This window comes from Ranitomeya variabilis, chromosome 2, assembly GCF_051348905.1.
Source record: "Ranitomeya variabilis isolate aRanVar5 chromosome 2, aRanVar5.hap1, whole genome shotgun sequence".
Lineage (NCBI taxonomy): Eukaryota > Metazoa > Chordata > Amphibia > Anura > Dendrobatidae > Ranitomeya > Ranitomeya variabilis.
This window is the reverse complement of record NC_135233.1, coordinates 780,859,569-780,878,832: the sequence shown is the minus strand read 5'-3', so window position 1 is coordinate 780,878,832 and position 19,264 is coordinate 780,859,569. Positions and strand designations below refer to the sequence as shown.

At 42.7% G+C, this 19,264-nt stretch overlaps 2 protein-coding genes across 5 annotated transcripts in view; one reads left to right on the top strand and one right to left on the bottom strand.

The window, feature by feature from the left end:
- The window catches only part of MRAP2 (melanocortin 2 receptor accessory protein 2), a 185,802-nt gene extending 179,694 nt beyond the window's left edge, over positions 1-6,108 (top strand). Inside the window, exon 4 of the mRNA XM_077289800.1 lies at positions 4,773-6,108. Within this exon, the coding sequence (XP_077145915.1) occupies positions 4,773-5,157 (385 nt within the window). The 3' untranslated portion in view covers positions 5,158-6,108. The remainder of the gene's footprint in view (positions 1-4,772) is intronic.
- An 8,918-nt stretch (positions 6,109-15,026) lies between these two features.
- The window catches only part of CEP162 (centrosomal protein 162), a 280,487-nt gene continuing 276,249 nt past the window's right edge, over positions 15,027-19,264 (bottom strand). For all 4 annotated transcript variants that reach the window (XM_077289793.1, XM_077289792.1, XM_077289791.1 and 1 more), the window contains 2 exons: positions 16,429-16,563; positions 15,027-15,327 (listed from right to left, as the gene is read on the bottom strand). In XM_077289793.1, coding sequence (XP_077145908.1) covers positions 15,127-15,327; positions 16,429-16,563 — 336 coding nt within the window. In that variant the 3' untranslated portion in view covers positions 15,027-15,126. The remainder of the gene's footprint in view (positions 15,328-16,428; positions 16,564-19,264) is intronic.

Below are 19,264 nucleotides of genomic sequence, written 5' to 3'. Positions count from 1 at the left end.
GGCCTTTTTGCCATTGGCCGAGTTTGCCCTTAATAATCGGGCTAGTTCAGCTACTTTGGTTTCGCCTTTCTTTTGTAATTTTGGTTTTCATCCTCGTTTTTCTTCTGGGCAGGTTGAGCCTTCTGACTATCCTGGTGTGGATTCGGTGGTTGACAGGTTGCAGATTTGGGCTCATGTGGTGGACAATTTGGTGTTGTCTCAGGAGGAGGCTCAACGTTTTGCTAACCGTCGTCGGTGTGTTGGTTCCTGGCTTCAGGTTGGGGATCTGGTCTGGTTGTCTTCCCGTCATGTTCCTATGAAGGTTTCTTCTCCTAAGTTTAAGCCTCGGTTTATTGGTCCTTATAGAATTTCTGGGATTATTAATCCGGTGTCTTTTCGATTGGCGCTTCCGGCCTCTTTTGCTATCCATAATGTCTTCCATAGATCTTTATTGCGGAAATATGTGGTACCCGTTGTTCCCTCTGTTGATCCTCCAGCCCCTGTGTTGGTTGATGGGGAGTTGGAGTATATGGTTGAGAAGATTTTGGATTCTCGTTTTTCGAGGCGGAGGCTTCAGTATCTTGTCAAATGGAAGGGTTATGGCCAGGAGGATAATTCTTGGGTTTTTGCCTCTGATGTCCATGCTGCTGATTTGGTTCATGCTTTTCATCTGGCTCGTCCTGATCGGCCTGGGGGCTCTGGTGAGGGTTCGGTGACCCCTCCTCAAGGGGGGGGTACTGTTGTGAATTCTGCTTTTGGGCTCCCTCCGGTGGTTGTAGGTGGTAATGCAGTTGTCCCTGAGTTGCAGTCCTGGTCAGGTGTATCTGCTGATTGCAGTTCTGACTGTGGTATTTAGGCGTGCAGGATTCATTAGTCCTTGCCAGTTGTCAATTGTTGTTGGGAGGTGTTGGACCTCTGCCTGGTTCCTCCTGCCTTTCTGCCAAATCAGCAAAGATAAGTGTCTGGTTTTGTTTCTTTGGCACACATGCTGTGTGCTTCATAATTCAGTGCTATTCTTTTGTGTTTTTTTGTCCAGCTTAGATTGTGTCAGTATTTTCTCAGTCTGTGTTGGATTCTCTGGGGTTGCAGATAGTCACTCCACGTCTTTAGTTAGATTGTGGAAGTTTTTGTATTATCTGCTGTGGATATTTTGTGAAGGGTTTTAATACTGACCGCCTAGTATTCTGTCCTATCCTTTCCTGTTTAGCTAGAGTGGCCTCTTTTGCTAAATCTTGTTTTCTGCCTGCGTATGTCTTTTCTTCTCCTACTCACAGTCAATATTTGTGGGGGGCTGCCTATCCTTTGGGGGTCTTCTCTGAAGCAAGGTAGTATTCCTATTTCCATCTATAGGGGTATTTAGTCCACCGGCTGTGTCGAGGTGTCTAGGGTTTGTTAGGCTCACCCCAGGGCTACTTCTAGTTGCGGTGTTAGTTCAGGATCTACGGTCAGTACAGTTTCCACCCACTCCAGAGAAAGTTTCATGCGGCTCCAAGGTCACCGGATCATAACAGATCTGGAACTAATGTCTGTGGGCCATAGGCCCTGAAAATAGGATTGATCCACTACAGCACCCCAACCTCTTCGGCTGGCATCTGTGTGGAGCACTTTCAGAGGGAGCTGGTCCCAGCTTACCCCTCGCCGAAGGTTTCGGCCTTTTAGCCACCACGACAGGGCTGCTTTCACATGTCCGGGAAGAGGGTTTCTCCTGGACAGGGTGTTCTGATACCTCCGAGAATGTAGGAGAACGTGAGTCTGGAGGGTCCGAGTGTGTGCCTGGGCGCAGGATACTGCTTGAATGCACGAAGTTAGGGACCCTAGAATAGACATGGATTCCCTCAGAGTTGGGGATCTTTGTTGCTTGAATCGTGAGATTCTCTGGCAAAGGTCGTGCTGACGGTCTTCGGGAAGGAAGGACATCCTTTTCTCTGAATCCAGGAGAATCCCCAGGAATTTCTTCCTCGTGGTAGGCTGTAGGTCCGACTTTAGGAGATTCGGGATCCAGCCCAGGGACTGGAGAATATCCAGAGTTTTTAATACGTCCTGATTCAGCTGCGACATTGAAGGAGCCATGATAAGAAGATTGTCTAGGTAAGGGACCAGGCAGATTCCCTGATGAAGGAAGATGACTGTTTCCCTCATGATTTTTGAGAATACTCTCGGGGCCGAGGATACTCCGAAGGGAATTACTTTGAATTGGTAGTGAGAGATCTTGCGGTTGTGGGAGATTGCGAACCTGAGGAACTTCCTGTGATCCGGAAGGATTGGAACGTGATAATAGGCGTCCCTCAGGTCTATCGTTGCCATCACCCAGTCTTGTCCAATTAGCGGGATTGCGGTTTTGACTGACTCCATCTTAAACCTTCGATATTTGATGACCTGGTTCAAGGGTTTCAGATTTATGATAAGCCTGCATTTCCCAGAGGGTCTCCTTATGAGGAAAAGGCGAGAATAATGACCTCTGCCTACATCCTGCTGGGGTACATGGGAGATCACTTTCTCTCGCAGAAGTTCCTGGATTTGAAGGAGAAAGGAATCGAGAAGGTCTGGGGGTTGTTCCGGGGTTGAGTCCGAATTGTATCGTGTGCAGGATCCACTGGTTCGTGGATATGGACCGCCATTGGGTGAGAAACCGTGAGAGCCGGCCCCCGACAGAAGAGTCACTGTTTGTCCTGAGTCTGCTGCTGCTGAGGCACAAGGATGTTCCTGCCTCTACCCCCTTTTGGGTAGCGACCCATTTTTCCTTTTCCCCTGAAATCCTTCTGAGAGGACTGGTCCCGGGGGGAAACGAAAAAAACGCTTTCTTGTAACTTTTTGTTCAGGAAGCGATTTCTTCCTATCAGAAGCCTTATCCAGGATATCATCCAGTATTGGCCCGAACACATGGTGACCCTGAAAGGGGATGGCACAAAGTTTTGTCTTAGAGGTAATATCGCCTCCCCCAGATTTCAGCCAGAGCTCTCCTGGCTGAATTTGAGAGGACTAGGGACCGTGCGGCCACACGAACGGACTCTCCCGAAGCATCCGCTAAGAATCCCAAAGCCTTTTGTAGAAGGGGAAGGGAATCCAGGATTTCCTCTCTGGGAGTACCCTGTACGGAATGTTTTTCCTCTATCTCCTCAACCCCCATGGTGCTCCTTACTATGGAGACTAGCTCATCCATATCTTCAGAGGAAAAATAGTATTTTTTTCCATCTGCTTTAGGGGTGGATGTGGAGCCCTCATTCTCCCAATCATCTCCCAACTCAGAAGAATTGACCTCACCCGAGTCAGAACCAGTATTAACTAGGGCCATCTTCCTCTTTTTAGGGGGGAGAATAGGATACTTGAGGTTGGGAGAAGGCCGCCATGGAGGATTGTACCTCCTGTTTAATCAGGCTTTCTATGCTGTCCAGGAGGGAGGGCTGTTCAGTACGTATTATGTCATCCGTACAGGGTTGACATAGGGTCTTCTTATAGGCGTACGGTAGCCGGGAGCCACAAACACCACACTTGCGGCTAGGTTTATTCTTTGGGGAGGACACCTTTTCTCCCTAAAAGAGAGAGGTATACTAAATAACCCTTCAACATGTCAGAACAGTAAAGGGACCAGCCCTTCTACTCACGGCAGGAGGGTGAACGCTGGGATCTGCAGATGAAGCAGAGGGTTTGTCGCCGTCCATGGTCAGCTGCATAGTCACAGAGAGACAGGGGGATAGCGCTTACCTGGAGGCCCAGACCAGGATATATAGGTACCGTGGTCTCCCAGCGATATTGCGTGCTCCTCCCCCTTCGGTCCATAGGGAGGCTTGAACGACCCTATCCGGTCGGCGATTCCCCCCGGTGGCCCCCGACCTCGTGGAACGCCTGGCACAGCGTGCGTTCCAGTGCAGAGCTCCAGGCCGCGAACCGGAAGTACAATGACTTCACATCCGGCCGCGTGAACCCGGAACTCCACAGACGCTGGAGAGGGAGGACGCCGGGGAGCTCAGGGAGGACCCCGGCAGCACGTCACCGCCCCGCTTTGCTGCAGAGGCGCGGGAGGGGCAGGAAGGAGGGCCCGAGTCCACCACCAGGATGGAGACGGAGCGCACCACATGGAGGAGGATCACCGCCCGACCTCGGCTGCCTGGCGGTAAGAGATTCCAGGTGCTCTGTTCACCGGCCACGACAGTACCTGAAGGACCTCTTCATGCCCCACTGGGGGGACAGGAAAAACACTGGAGTTAGCAGGAAGGGGAGGGTTATTTAACCTCTTTGTGCTCCTGCCCCCCCCTTTAGGGCGGGGAGACATCCTCCAAGGTGACTATCGTGGAAGGTCACTAGAGAAAAACTGTATACATAAGTGAGTCGACCAGTAAGTACCAACTTTGGGAATGTGTAGAAGAGACCCGAGATTAGATTCGATATAGGCATGCTTGAATCTGATTGCGAGCATGTCCAGAAGGACTCAGGCAGCAATGTAGTGACATGACAAGAATCTGCATAACTAATCACATGCTAAATAGTTTCAAGTCAAATTTCTGTATGAGATAGCCAAGATGATTGTCTATAAAACGATGATAGTTTCATGTTCGAAGCAGTAGTGGATGGTGAGATATGGAGCCTGAAATTCAAAGTTCAAAATATTGTTACCCTTTTGCTCGTCAGTGTACAGCATTCAATGCATTAGTGTCTCTGTAAAAATCTTAAATATGGATGTTTAGTACTGTGACTAGAAATAATTGAACATTGTACTGTAAATTTGAAATATACTATTATTTGCAAATATACAAAACTAACAAATATCTTAACTTTTGTCCCCTGTTAAATATTAGAAATATAGATCCATCTGAAAAGAGATTCCAAATGAAAAGTTTTGAAGCAGACTTTGGTAGAAGGTTAAAAGGTGATAGAATCTTCATCCAGCAAGGAGCAGAAGAATCTAAGTCGCTTTTTCATTGCTTCATTAATGAGGTTGATCACTCAGACAGAGCAAAGTCAACTGACAGATCAACAGACAATGGAATTATTATTCACCAGACTGTCAGAAATTGTGTAGTTGAAGAGGATCCTAATGCTCTAGCGAAATTCAACATTCCAAACTTTGTGAACACAGACCAAAACTCATCTTCAGCTGATGAGGATCTCCTCACTTATGACCCACCAATTATTTTAGAAAATAAACCAGCTTGTTCAAACCAGCATAACCTTATGAAATGACCAAATTTATTCCAATATCAATCTTGAAGCACAGCGGTTATAAAAAAAAAAATCTAAACACCTGTCTTAAAATGCCAGTTTTTTGCCATGTAAAAAAATCTTATCAAGAAAAATCATTTCAGAACTTTTTCCACCTTTAATTTCACCCAATCTGTAAAATTCAAAAGAAAAATAAAACTATTTTTATTTTTCTGCCCAAAAAGAATTTAAAAAACTAAAATAATGTGGTTGCCACATATGAACACCCTTAAACTAGTACCTTGTTGAAATACCATTTGAATTTATGAGAGCATTCAGTCTTTTTGGATAGAAGTCTATCAGGATGACAAATCTAGAATTATAGCACTCCATAACTGTCAGATTGCAAGGGCATTTCCTGTGTACAGCGCCCTCTTTAGGTAAACCAACAGACTTTCAATTGGATTCAAGTATGGCCTCCGGTGGGTCATTCCAAAACCGTAGTCTTCTGGCAAAGCCATTCTTTTCTTGATTCGGAGATATGCTTAGGGCTGTTGTGCTGAAAGGTAAAATTCTTATTTATTTTTTGCTTTTTAGTAGACTCCTGAAGGTTTTGATAAGACATCGACTTTGGAACTGTTCATAATTCCTTCTGCCTTAACTAAAACCTCAGTTCCATTTACTGAAAAACAGCTCCAATATATTACGCTGCTGCTTGGATGTTTTTCATCTGTAAGAAAAGACTTCTTTCTTGCCACCCTACCGCACAGGACAGATGAAGAATACAGGGGATTGTTGTCACATACAGGACACAACCAGTACTTACCAGACATTTCTGCTGCCCTTTTAGTGTTGCTGTAGACTTCGTGGCAGCCTCCTGGACCAATTTTCCGCTAATCTTTTTATCAATTTTTTTTGTCCAGGTCTTAGTAATATAATGTTGTGCCAAATTTAAGCCACTTATTAATAACAGTCTTCACAATGTTACATTACAAGCCGCCATTCATATCTTCTCTGCAGCAGCGTTTGCTGTAGAGAAGATATGAATAATCCTTTTTTTTTTGTTTGTTTCTCGTGTTTAACATAAAGATCCCTGTCCCCACCCCCCGTGCGCCCGCCCGCTGATATTAAAATACTCACCCGCCTCCCTCGCAGTGTCCTGTCCTGGCCGCAGCTTCTCCTGTATGCGGTCACGTGGGGCCGCCCATTACAGAAATGAATATGCGGCTCCACCCCTATGGGAGGTGGAGCCGCATATTCATGACTGTAATCGGTGGCCCCACATGACCGCTCATACAGTAGAAGGTGCGGTCAGGACAGGACACTGCGAGGGAGGCGGGTGAGTATTTTAATTACAGCGGGCGGGCGCACAGGGGGTGGGAGGGGGGTGGGGACAGGGATCTTTATGTTAAACACCAGAAACAAAAAAAAAAGGATTATTCATATCTTCTCTACAGCAAACGCTGCTGCAGAGAAGATATGAATGGCGGGTTCAGCACCACGTGGGGAGGACAGCGCTCATCTCTAGCGCTGTCTCCTGCACGGTGCGTGTGGTACCCAGTCGGCACACGGGCGGCACCCGTGTGCCACACTGATGTGCCACAGAAATGCACGGGCACACGGACACGGATAATTCCGGTACCGATTTTTCCGGTACCAGAATTATCTGGACGTGTGAGACTGGCCTAAGAGGGTGTTTCACACTTATGCAACCACATTTTTTCAGTTGTGTTATTTTAATATTTCCCTCTAAATTATTTTACTTTGCTTCTCAATGGATTTGTAAAGATTAAGGGTGAAATTAAAAATGGAAAAAGTTCTGAAGTGATTCTTCTTGATATGATTTATTTTTATCCTCTGTACTTGTTTAGCGCTGGGAAATCTGCATTCTATGTTAAAATGCTACTGAAAAAAAAACTTTCTGTACTCTATGAAAATAAATGCACTAATTTGTAGTTTTTGATATTTTACTTGACTTTATGTTTTGTGCTTTTGCATTTTACAATTAACGTCAGGTTAAAATTGCATTTTTGACACACATCTTTGGTTCCTACCATGAAAACCAGGATTTGGACTCAATTCCCGTTTGGGTCATTGACTTATGAGGCAGAAGGGGTCACTTTCTGGCCTCTCGCATTGTCAGTATTTGCCTTCTTAAGGTAGGCACAAAAGAGCAGTACGGCATGCTTTGTGTTTATCACCACAATGCTGACACCGCTGAAATGGAGGACAGGCAGAGCACAAAATAACTTATTCTACCACTACATTAAAGTCAACAGTTCTATTGGGGGTTCCTCCCAAATCCAATTTTTCAGGACTTCTGACAGAAGTCCCAACTGAGCCACTAATGTGTGATAAAAATGCAATGTGAACATACCTTAATATACTCTCAACATTGTAACTGCAGCACCAAGATGAAAAGCCATAGAATTATAGAAATCACAGGACTGATAAACACATATTATTGATATGAAAGTGATGAAAAAAAAACACCACATTTTCAAAACATCTCGATTTATTCAGAATAGAGTATGAGGGCTACTTGCTGAAAAACATGCACTTACACTCCTTGGTATGCTATCAATGAGGTTCTTAATGATTGTCTGAGAAATGCTGTGCTGTGTATATGTGAATACAATGAAACACACATTTAAAAACAGAGGTTTTGCCCATTGCAGCATATAAGGTTTGAGGTTTCATTTTACTGTGAAGGTAAGCACATGATTTTTTTAGGCTATGTTTTCACTGTTAGGAATCCCTGCACTTTGAACGCAGCGGATACCCTGCTCCGCCCAAAGCGCCTCCCCTTGTTGTACACGCGGTGATTCTGGATGTGTTCATTTAACACATGCGGAATCACCGCATCGTATTCATAGACTGTGTTATTTATTTTGCAGAGAGGGAGCATCTTCAGCAAGATAAATAAGACATGCTGCGGTCTGGAAAGACGTGACGCATGTCCGGTAACACAGGGCCGCCGGATGCGGCCCTGCACGCATAGTGGAGACGGGATTTCATAAAATCCCCTCTGCTATACTGTAACATCTGGATGCTGCGGATGTATGCAGCGCCCAATCTGCAGCAAATACTGAAGGAATCCGGGCAGTGGAAACAAAGCCTTAGTGGCAACAACCCAATAACGGTTTTCTGGTTGAGTCAAGAGCATGTACTTATTTTATACTACTATTACCTTTAACTCCTTTCTGACCTCGGACGTACTATAGTACGCCTGAGGTCAGATCCGCTGCTTTGATGTGGGCTCCGGCGCTGAGCTCACATCAAAGCCGCGACATGTCAGCTGACATGTGCGCGCAATAGCGGCGAGTGGAATCGTGATCCACCTGCCGCTATTAACTAGTTTAATGCCGCTGTCAAACGCTGACAGTGTCATTTAACTATGGCTTCCGGCTGCACGGCCGGAAATGCGCGTATCGCCGACCCCCGTCACATGATCGGGGGTCAGCGATGCATCAGGACAGTAACCATAGAAGTCCTTGAGACCTCTATGGTTACTGATGCCGGTTTGCTGTGAGCGCCACCCTGTGGTCGGCACTCATAGCAAGCCTGTAATTCAGCTGCATAGGAGCGATCTGATGATCGCTGCTATGTAGCAGAGCCGATCCAGTTATGTCAGCTTTTAGCCTCCCATGGAGGCTATTGAAGCATGGCAAAAGTAAAAAAAAAATGTTTAAAAAAATATGAACGGAATAAAAAAAATATAAAAGTTTAAATCACCCCCCTTTCGCCCCATTCAAAATAAAACAATAAAAAAAAAATCAAATATACACATATTTGGTATCGCCGCGTTCAGAATCGCCTGATCTATCAATAAAAAAAGGATTAACCTGATCGCTAAACGGCGTAGCAAGAAACAAATTTGAAACGCCAAAATTACATTTTGGTCGCTGCGACATTGCATTAAAATGCAATAACGGGTCATCAAAAGAATGTATCTGCACCAAAATGGTATCACTAAAAACATCAGCTCGGCACGCAAAAAATAAGCCTTCACCTGACTCCAGAGCACAAAAAATGGAGACGCTATGGGTATTGGAAAATAACGCAATTTTTTTTTTTTTTTTTTTTAGCAAAGTCTGGAAATTTTTTTCACCACTTAGATAAAAAATAACCTAGACATGTTTGGTGTCTATGAACTCGTAATGACCTGGAGAATCATAATGGCAGGTCAGTTTTAGCATTTAGTGAACCTAGCAAAAAAGCCAAACAAAAAACACACATGGGATTGCACTTTTTTTTGCAATTTCACCGCACTTGGAATTTTTTTTCCCGTTTTCTAGTACACTTCATGGTAAAACCAATGATGTCGTTGAAAAGTGCAACTTGTCCTGCAAAAAATAAGCCCTCACATGTCCATATTGACAGAAAAATAAAAAAGTTATGGCTCTGGGAAGGAGGGGAGTGAAAAACGAACACGGAAAAACGGAATATCCCAAGGTCATGAAGGGGTTAATATGTTTTACAAAAACAGCCAGCCATCTATAATGGAAGGTATTCAAATAATGGTATTACCAAGCTGTCAGTATATATTCTGTGTAGAATGGACAGATTTTAATTATCTAATGCTGTTTAGATATTCTACTAGTAACTCTTCTCATGACTGCCACTTCTTGAATCTCTAGAACAAAAACATTTTTCTCATCTACAAGGTTGCTCAAGTAGCATTCCAGCTGACATTACGCTCAATAAAGTATGAACTTGTTATACCTCTTGAGACATTCTTCTTTTACATAATTCTGTGCCTTCATTGATCTCCCTTCTTCAACCTTTAGGCCTCCGAATACAGGTATGTTGTCATAAACAAAGATCTCATTTCTTTCCAATCGAGATTTACTCATTTGTCTAAACTAAGCTAATGCCAAAGGAGACGTGCAGCTGTCCAAATTTTAAAATAACAAACCTTTGTCTCAATGGGCAGAATATTTCACCATAACTGTTCACTGGAGGTGACAATGCCTTGAATTTTTATTTTTAAGAGTGCTAATGAACCGTAAAGTGTACATGTCATTTTGGGTATGTTTTCAGATAAGCTTGCCATTTGTACTGAGGAATAACACTATTTTTGGCTATTATAGTGCCTTGCGAAAGTATTCAGCCCCCTGGAACTTTTCAACCTTTTTCCACATATCATGCTTCAAATATAAAGATACTAAATGTAATTTTTTGGTGAAGAATCAACAACAAGTGGAACACAATTGTGAAGTTGAGCGAAATTTAATGGTTATTATAAATTTTTGTGTAAATTCAAAAACTGAAAAGTGGGGCGTGCAATATTATTCGGCCCCTTTTACTTTCAGTGCAGCAAACTCACTCCAGAAGTTCATTGTGGATCTCTGAATGATCCAATGTTGTCCTAAATGCCTAATGATGATAAATATAATCCACCTGTGTGTAATCAAGTCTCCGTATAAATGCACCTGCTCTGCGATAGTCTCAGGGTTCTGTTTGAAGCACAGAGAGCATCATGAAGACCAAGGATCACAACAGGCACGTCCGTGATACTGTTGTGAAGAAGTTTAAAGCTGGATTAAGATACAAAATGATTTCCAAAACTTTAAACATCCCAAGGAGCACTGCGCAAGTGATCATATTGAAATGGAAAGAGTATCATACCACTGCAAATCTACCAAGACCCGGCCGTCCCTCTAAGCTATCATCTCAAACAAGGAGAAGACTGCTCAGAGATGCAGCCAAGAGGCCCATGATCACTCTGAATGAACTGCAGAGATCTACAGCTGAGGTGGAAAGTCTGGCCATAGGACAACAATCAGTCATACACTGCACAAATCTGGCCTTTATGGAAGAGTAGCAAGAAGAAAGCCATTTCTCAAAGATATCCATAAAAAGTGTTGTTTAAAGGTTGCAACAAGCCACCTGGGAGACACACCAAACATGTGGAAGAAGGTGCTCTGGTCTGATGAAACCAAAATCGAACTTTTTGGCCACATTGCCAAACGATATGTTTGGCGTAAAGGCAACACAGCTCATCACCCTGAACACACCATGCCCACTGTCAAACATGGTTGTGACAGCATCATGGTTTGGGTCTGCTTTTCTTCAGCAGGGACAGGGAAGATGGTTAAAATTGATGGAAAGATGGATGAGCCAAATACAGGACGTTTCTTGAAGAAAACCTGTAGGAGTCTGCAAAAGACCTGAGACTGGGATGGAGATTTGTCTTCCAACAAGACAATGATCCCAAACATAAAGCAAAATCTACAATGGAATGGTTCACAAATAAACGTATCCAGGTGTTAGAATGGCCATGTCAAAGTCCAGACCTCAATCCAATCAAGAATCTGTGGAAAGAGCTGAAAACTGCTGTTTACAAACGATCTCCATCAAACCTCACTGAGCTCGAGCTGTTTGCCAAGGAAGAATGGGCAAGAATTTCAGTCTCTCGAGGTACAAAACTGATAGAGACATACCCCAAGTGACTTGCAGCTGGCTGTAATCACAGCAAAAGGTGGTGCAACAAAGTATTAAGTTAAAGGAGCCGAATAATATTGCACGCCCCACTTTTCAGTTTTTGAATTTCCACAAAAATTTAAAATCAATAAATTTCGTTCAACTTCACAATTGTGTTGCACTTACTGTTGATTCTTCACCAAAAATTTACATTTGCTTTATGTTTGAAGCATGATATGTGGGAAAAGGTTGAAAAGTTCCAGGGGGCCGAATACTTTAACAAAAGGCACTGTATATATCTTGTATCCTGCATTTTTCACATACAGTGGCTTGCAATAGTATTCACCCTCTTTGAGTTTTAGCTATTTTGTTACTTTACAACCGGTATTTAAATATTTTTGTAATCCGATTTGTGTGATGCATAAGCACTAAATAGTCTAAGTTGGTTAAGTGAAGTGAGGAAATAGACATAAATTAAATTTCTGGGATCAAGTAACTAAAAATTGGCATATGCATATGCATTCACCCCTTTTGCTTTTAAGCCCCTAAAAATTTCTGGTGCAAACAACTACCTTCATAAGACACATGCTTACTAAAAGGAAGTCCACCTGTGTGCAATCTAAATGTCACATGGTCTGTCAGTATACACACACCTTTTCTGAAAGGCCACAAAGGCAAGAGGAACCAGTAACCAAACAACACCATGAAGACCAAGGAGATTTCCAAACAAGTCAGGGACAAAATTGAATGCAGCCTGTAGGACCTTATGGTAAAAATGCTGGCTAATGGATATCCAGACTAGAACAAAGATGTGAGCCATTCCATGTAAGGGGGAATACTTGTTTAAGGGCTGGCGACGCTAAAAAGGAATTTCCTAACTTTTCCATCCAAGCCTACAAGCGATCCTTTCGAAAAAGAAGGTTCGCCCAAAGGAAGGCCTCCAGAGATCAAAACAAATGGGAAGACCAGAGAAGGAAAAGTAGAGGCTTCATGTTCAGAACCTCCTCCCAGTACTCCAATAAGCCAGGCCAATGGCTGACAGCCCAGGTGGGGGGCAGGCTTTCGTCCTTCTTCCCTGCCTGGGAAAAAATATCAGGAAGCAGTTGTTTTCTCGGGCCTGATAAAATCTGGTCTAAAATTTTAGTTCCAATCAAACTCGCAGAGAAGGTTTGTGGTAATGCCCTCCCAGTCTTTGTCAGTATATGTTAAATATGCTTATTTTCGCACATTTATTTAATCAGGACTTTACCAGGTGCGTTATTCTAAAAGAAAAATGTCATGATATTCTCATAAAAATGTTGTGGTTTATTGAATTGTCCACAGAAAAACCAAATTGCAGCAAAACATAAAAATAGATGAAATAGTTACGAACAGATTGTCCATGTGTAAATGTCAGCGCTTGTTACTCATCTTTCCCAAAGTTCTGAATGGTAAAAGCCGTCGGTCTGTGTGAAATCTGAAATCATTATGGCTACCAACTGTTTCTTCCTTGTGTGACTTGTCTGATGTCCATGGAGAATGATGATGAAGGCAGGAGGTGACAGCCCCCACGTGACAAAAGCCCCCACACCCTCCTAAAAGACGTTTATAAATGTGTCCCACAGACCACGTGTTCCCCTTTATATGGTGTTGACTTATACTCTGAGCTACACACACAGAAATAGCTTTGTAATGTCAGCTAGAAGCAATGTGCTCAGTACAGAATTGAGAATAAGAATAATTCATTTAATAATTAATATTTAACAGTATATCAACGTGCCCTAGAGGCTGAAGTCTCAGAGCTGGTACAGAAGGCTGTCCTATTAAAAGTTCCCGCGTCAGAAAGAAGGAAGGGGTTTTTCTCTTATTAAAAAACAGACATCTCTTTTCTGATAATAATTAATTTGAAGGGCTTTAATAAATTCTTGAGTATGCTTCCATTCAAGAAGGGGCTTCTGTTGGACTCAGAGGTGCGGGAGTGTCATTTCTCTATTTCTAAAATAGACAAGATTTGAGGCCATGTGATAAGGGCCCTGGAATTCCCCATTATGTTCCTTAGAAGCACTATCTCCCTTTTAGGTTATCTATCTTTGTGTATTCTGGCAGTCCTGTGGGCCCCGTTCCATTCTAGAGCCTTGCAGTGGGAAGTGTTAAGAAATGACATTTCCCTTAAAGCAAAAAAACTCCCACCTGAAGAAGACGGTGTTTACCGTCGAAACTCGTTGTGGTAAACTACATACAGTATGTTTCCTTCAGCGCTCCTGGGACTGATTTCTGTTTGACATTTCCCTTAAAGCACACCTAGAAGGAAGGTTGATGCTATCCCCAACATCAATGCAGTCCCTCCTTTGGTGGCTGGATGTCTCTAATCTATCCAGGGGGGTCCCTGGACTCATCTAGCAAGTCATACAAGCACGCCACAGCCTCGTCATCTGGGCATGCCACGGACTCCCAGCAAACTCCTGCCAGCCAGTGTATCTCTTCTGGGCTTCCAATGAAGCACTGCACATTTGTACTCGCTTCCAAGGCACGTGCCAGTGCCCTATGAGCCACCCGTCTTCATTCGGGATGCTGCTCTATGCGCCAGCACACAATTGTGAAGGTCCCTTTGGACCCACAGTGGAGCTCCCAGGAACCCCGCTCCGGCCGAGGCAGGGAAAATACCGCTGACTAAATCGACAGACCAGGCCCGGTAAAATTATACTCAGTCTTCGGATCTTCAGGTACGCCTGTAAGAAGTTCATCCGTCAAGGACAGGAAACCAACTGATGCGTGGGAGAAGTGCCGTCCTTTTAGCCTGTAATCTTCATGACCTTGAAGGGCGGATCACCTCTCGTGGTGCTGTCATGGGTGATCGAATAAAAAGTCTTTACTTACACAAAAAAATTGGAATGCTCATTTTGAGTTTACCAAAAAAAGTAGGAGATTCCTCAAATGTATGGAGGAAGGTTATGTGTTATATACTGCTTGGGCTGTGTTATATACTACGTGGCTGTGCTATAGACTACGTGGGCTGTGTTATATTCTACGTGGCTGTGCATTCTAGAATACCCAATGCGTTAGAATCGGGCCACCATCTAGTATAATATAATTATATATAATCTCCCCTGGAAGAAGGCACACTAGCCGAAACGCACGTAGGGGTCATGGCACCGCAGGTTTGAGGTAATACTTTATACTGGTTATTTCTTCTCTGCTCCTCCATCTTTTCTATACATATGAATGCCGTTTCCATGGCTCTATTTGATTCTTATGATAACATAGTTTCCACTTTGGATTTATACAGACTAGATGTTTGGGGTGGATATATGGCATTTTTTTGTAACTAATTGCCCAGACCTGTGGTTCGACTATTGGCAGTTTTCACCACCTGATTATCCCTTTTGTTACAGTTATGTTTTTACCAATGATGTAATAAAGCAATAATTATTTAATGTTACTCTGTTCTTTTTTTGTGCAAATTTGTTCTTTATATGTGCCATATAATATATATAAAGAAAGGAAAATTAAGCAAAAAAAATCTTTATAGACAAAATACAAATGTATACATGTTATCTTTCAACAATAAATTATAGGATGCATTGCATTTTTAATAAGTCATACTTGTCAGTATAATTCTGATGCTTCAGATGCTGATGTAGGTATGACAACACCCTGCTTCTGTAACATTCGGAGAACATCTAATATTGCATCTAACTCAGTTCTAAACTTCTCGAGTTCCATGTTTTTTTGTTGCACAAGCCTCCTCCATTTCTCAATTTCCTTAACTTGTGTAGCTTCAGCAACGTGACGCGTTTGATCAATTATCTGCAAATAGGTGTAAAAAAAACACATCTAAATTTCTTGCAATATTGGCTACAGGAAAAGTGAGATAGGGAAAGAACAACATACGACCATGTGTGTGTGTGTGTGTGTGTGTGTGTGTTCGTGTGTATGTCTGGAATATAAAAAATGCAAAATGTCACAGATTTATGCATATATCCTGTTAAATTCTACATCAGTTGATTTAAAGAGGTTGTCCACTACTTTATCATTGATTATCTATCCTTAGGATAGGTCATCAATGTCTGATTGATCGGGGTCTGATACCTGGATTCCCCGCCGATCAGTAGTTCTCAGTGTTGGTCGGCTGGAAATGCTCAATTGCGGAGCTACTATGTCTCCTGATAGGAGGCGAATGTGCAATACCCGGGCGCGACCACTATCAGAAGACAGAGCAGCTCCGTAATTAAGTACTTCCTTCCGGCAGCCGTCGACTCAGAGCAGCTGATCAGCGGGGGTGGCCAGGTGTCGGACCCCAACCGATCAGACATTCATGACTTATCCGAAGGAAAGTCATCAGTGATAAAGTGGTGGACACTTTAGCACTAAAAGCATCCAATCTGAACTTCTTGTAGGTGATGATGCCAACTTGTTTATATACCTGGATGGGAAAATGTCTGTTCTTAAGTGGCAAAAAATCAGCATATATAATGCAGCTTTCATTTTGGGGGCAGGATAACATTACTGTTTCAAACATCCTGAATGCATATTAAGGGTATGTACACACATCAGATATTTTACAACATGGACAGATGCACTTTCTATTTAAGCCCACTGTTTCTGTGCTTAAGTAACACCAGAATGTGCTCAATGAATTCTAAGTAATTGGCAATTTGAGATTAATGGCATAATCAAACCGTTCCTGTTAGGTGTTAAATCACTCCAGAATTCACTGCTTACTCATCAAATGAGACACGTCAACAGCTTTCAGGGCTTGTTATTATTATCTATTGAGTAAAAGATGTATTACATGGCCTTTAGGGAATGATAGGATAAGGTGAGCTGATTAGAGCTTGTCTTGTAAAAGACGATGCATAAATATTAATGATGCTTGGCTGGCAGATTGTAAAGGGGCTGCTACTCTACCTGTTGGAGTTCTTGCTCCCTTTGTGAATGCCGGATTTCCATCTGTTTGATTTTACATTCAAGTGTTAAAAAGTGCTTCATTTCTGGACTGTGACATTCTTTGGCCATCTTTAGTTCACCCAGCAGTTTTGCCATCTTTTAGAGAGAGGGGAAAAGAGAGTAATTATGGAGAGGTTTGTAGAAAGAATACATTAAAGCTAAAGGAGATTGTCTTTCAAAGGAGCACAAGAGCTCTGTATATTGTACATATTCCTCCTTTCATTTTTCAATTAACACAACTCATAACCCCTGGATAATATATAATGATGGTTATAACAATGATTTATATTGAAGCAGATAACCATCTGTCACCTGAAAAGAATTGGAGTTTTTGGACTATAAGGCCGGACGTCTCACTGGACCTGACCTAACTTGAAGGCTTTAAAAAATGGTTCCACTCTATGCGCAATACATTAAAACCAGAAAGCTACCTCAGAAAGCAGTGCCTCCTCATTTTGCTGGCCACATTGCTTTGCCAATGGCAGTCCCTCATCATTTTCAGGTAGTGAATCTGCTCCTCAACATGTAGAAGCGGAGATCCTCTATGCACAGCATGGGATTGTGGCTAAAGGTACTGGAACAGATTTTCTGTGCTGTGTGTACAAATGTCTGTATTATCTGTAAAATCTGACATTTCCAAGCAAATGCCTTGTGTAAAGGTGCAAGTATGCCTAAGGACAAGCAGCTCTAAACCCCCGCTCATCTACTTTGCTGATTGGCAGCCATTTATTAGCCTGCTTACACATGCAGACTGCACTTCAGGTGCCCAATGAGTGATCACTAATATGTTAGTCAGTGTGCATAGGTTGCCTTTGTTCTCAGCAATCTTGTATGCAGGCAAAAAGAACATTACACCTGATGAACAAGCATTTGCTCGTACATCTGATTAGCAGCCTGTTTAGATTTTATGATTATCATGAAACAAGTGTTTCTGGAAAGATTGTTCATGATAATCGCACAGTGTAGCTGAACGCTGATGAGCAAAACACACACATTTCTATATACAATACCTGCAGTGTTCACACACTACCTTGCAGTACTTCATAGTTTTTAGTAGAGAAAGTATGTTCAATAATCAAAAAATTATGGAATAGCTGCGGTCTCTCCTCGATGCTTTACTACCTCATACAGGCTTGTATATATGCTGTGCAAGGACAAATTCTAAAGAGGTTAAGAGTACGCTGAATTGATTTCAGAGTATTGCAAGGACTGACTCAGATGCTGCAAGTGAAAATCAGCAGTGAAAATAATGGCAATTGCCACACAGTGATTTAACACAGTTTAGATAAGGAGTTTTCTTTCATATCATAAGAGATATGTACTATTACAATTACCTCTGTAAAAGATCGGATCTAAACATTGGAGTACAATGTAAAGAAAACCATTCAATAACATCTTAAAGATGTTCCCAAGCCGGAAAAAAACTCACAGAATGCTAGAAATAAAAAAAGGGTATTTTGTTACTTAAAAGGCTTGTTATGATAAAACACTTCTCTAGCATCCATTGGGGAACACTATAGTTTGGGTGTTTGCACCTCCCCAGCAGTTATATATTTTAACCAGTTTGGTTTAGGCTAAGTGCACACGTTGCAGAATTGCCGCGGGTATATCGCATGCAGAATTGGCATGCGTAGTCCCACAAAACACGTTTTAGCTTGCAGAATGCTAGCGTTTTCCAAGCGATCTGTAGCATAGCTTGGAAAACTGATTGACAGGTTGGTCACACTTGTCAAACATAGTGTTTGACAAGTGTGACCAACTTTTTACTATTGATGCTGCCTATGCATCATCAATAGTAAAAAGATAGAACATTAAAAATAATAATAATAAAAAAAAAAAATAAATCATAATATTCTCACCTTCTGGCGTCCCCGGCAGTTTTCCCGCTCCTTGCGATGCTCCCGTTCCCAATAATGCATTGCAACAATGACCCCAGATGAAGTAGAAGTCTCGTGAGACCGCTACGTCATCATAGGTCATTTTCGCAATACTTTATTGGGAACGGGAGCATCGCAAGGAGCGGGAAGACTGCCGGGGACGCCAGAAGGTGAGAATATTATGATTTTTTATTTTAATTCTTTTTTTTTTTCACAATTATATGGTTCCCAGGGCCTGGAGGAGAGCCTCCTCTCCTCCACCCTGGGTTCCAACCACACATGATCCACTTACTTCCCGCATGGTGGGCATAGCCACATGCGGACAGTAAGCGGATCAATGCATTCCTATGTGTGCGGAATCCCCAAAGAATGAACATGATGCATTTTTTTCTGGAATGCGATTCTGCCGCGCGAAAAAATGCAACATGTGCACAAAAATTGCGGATTGCATTCTAATAATAGGGTGCTTAATGTATGCGTTTTTTTCGCGTTTAGATAGCGAAAACACGTGAAAAAACCCGCAAAAATCCTGAACGTGTGCGCACAGCCTTAATGTTTTCGGGTGGCAAATCTATTTGCTTTGTGTTTTTCTTTCCCTTTTAAAATTTGAATGCAAGGACGAACGTTACCAGCGCAGCTCAGAACAATTAGGCACTAGCTGCCATGCCTCAAAATTCAATCCGGCAGTCTTATGTTTGTCTGCCGGCATCTCTATCCGCTGAGCCACTCGAGATCCGTCCGAGTGCTGATTACCCTTTGTCTTTTCTTATGGCAGGCGCTTTCCATCTGCTATTTCGCCTATCCCATCACTCTATTTAACCCATTCATGACCCAGCCTATTTTGACCTTAATGACCTGGCCATTTTTTGCAATTCTGACCAGTGTCCCTTTATGAGGTAATAACTCAGGAACGCTTCAAC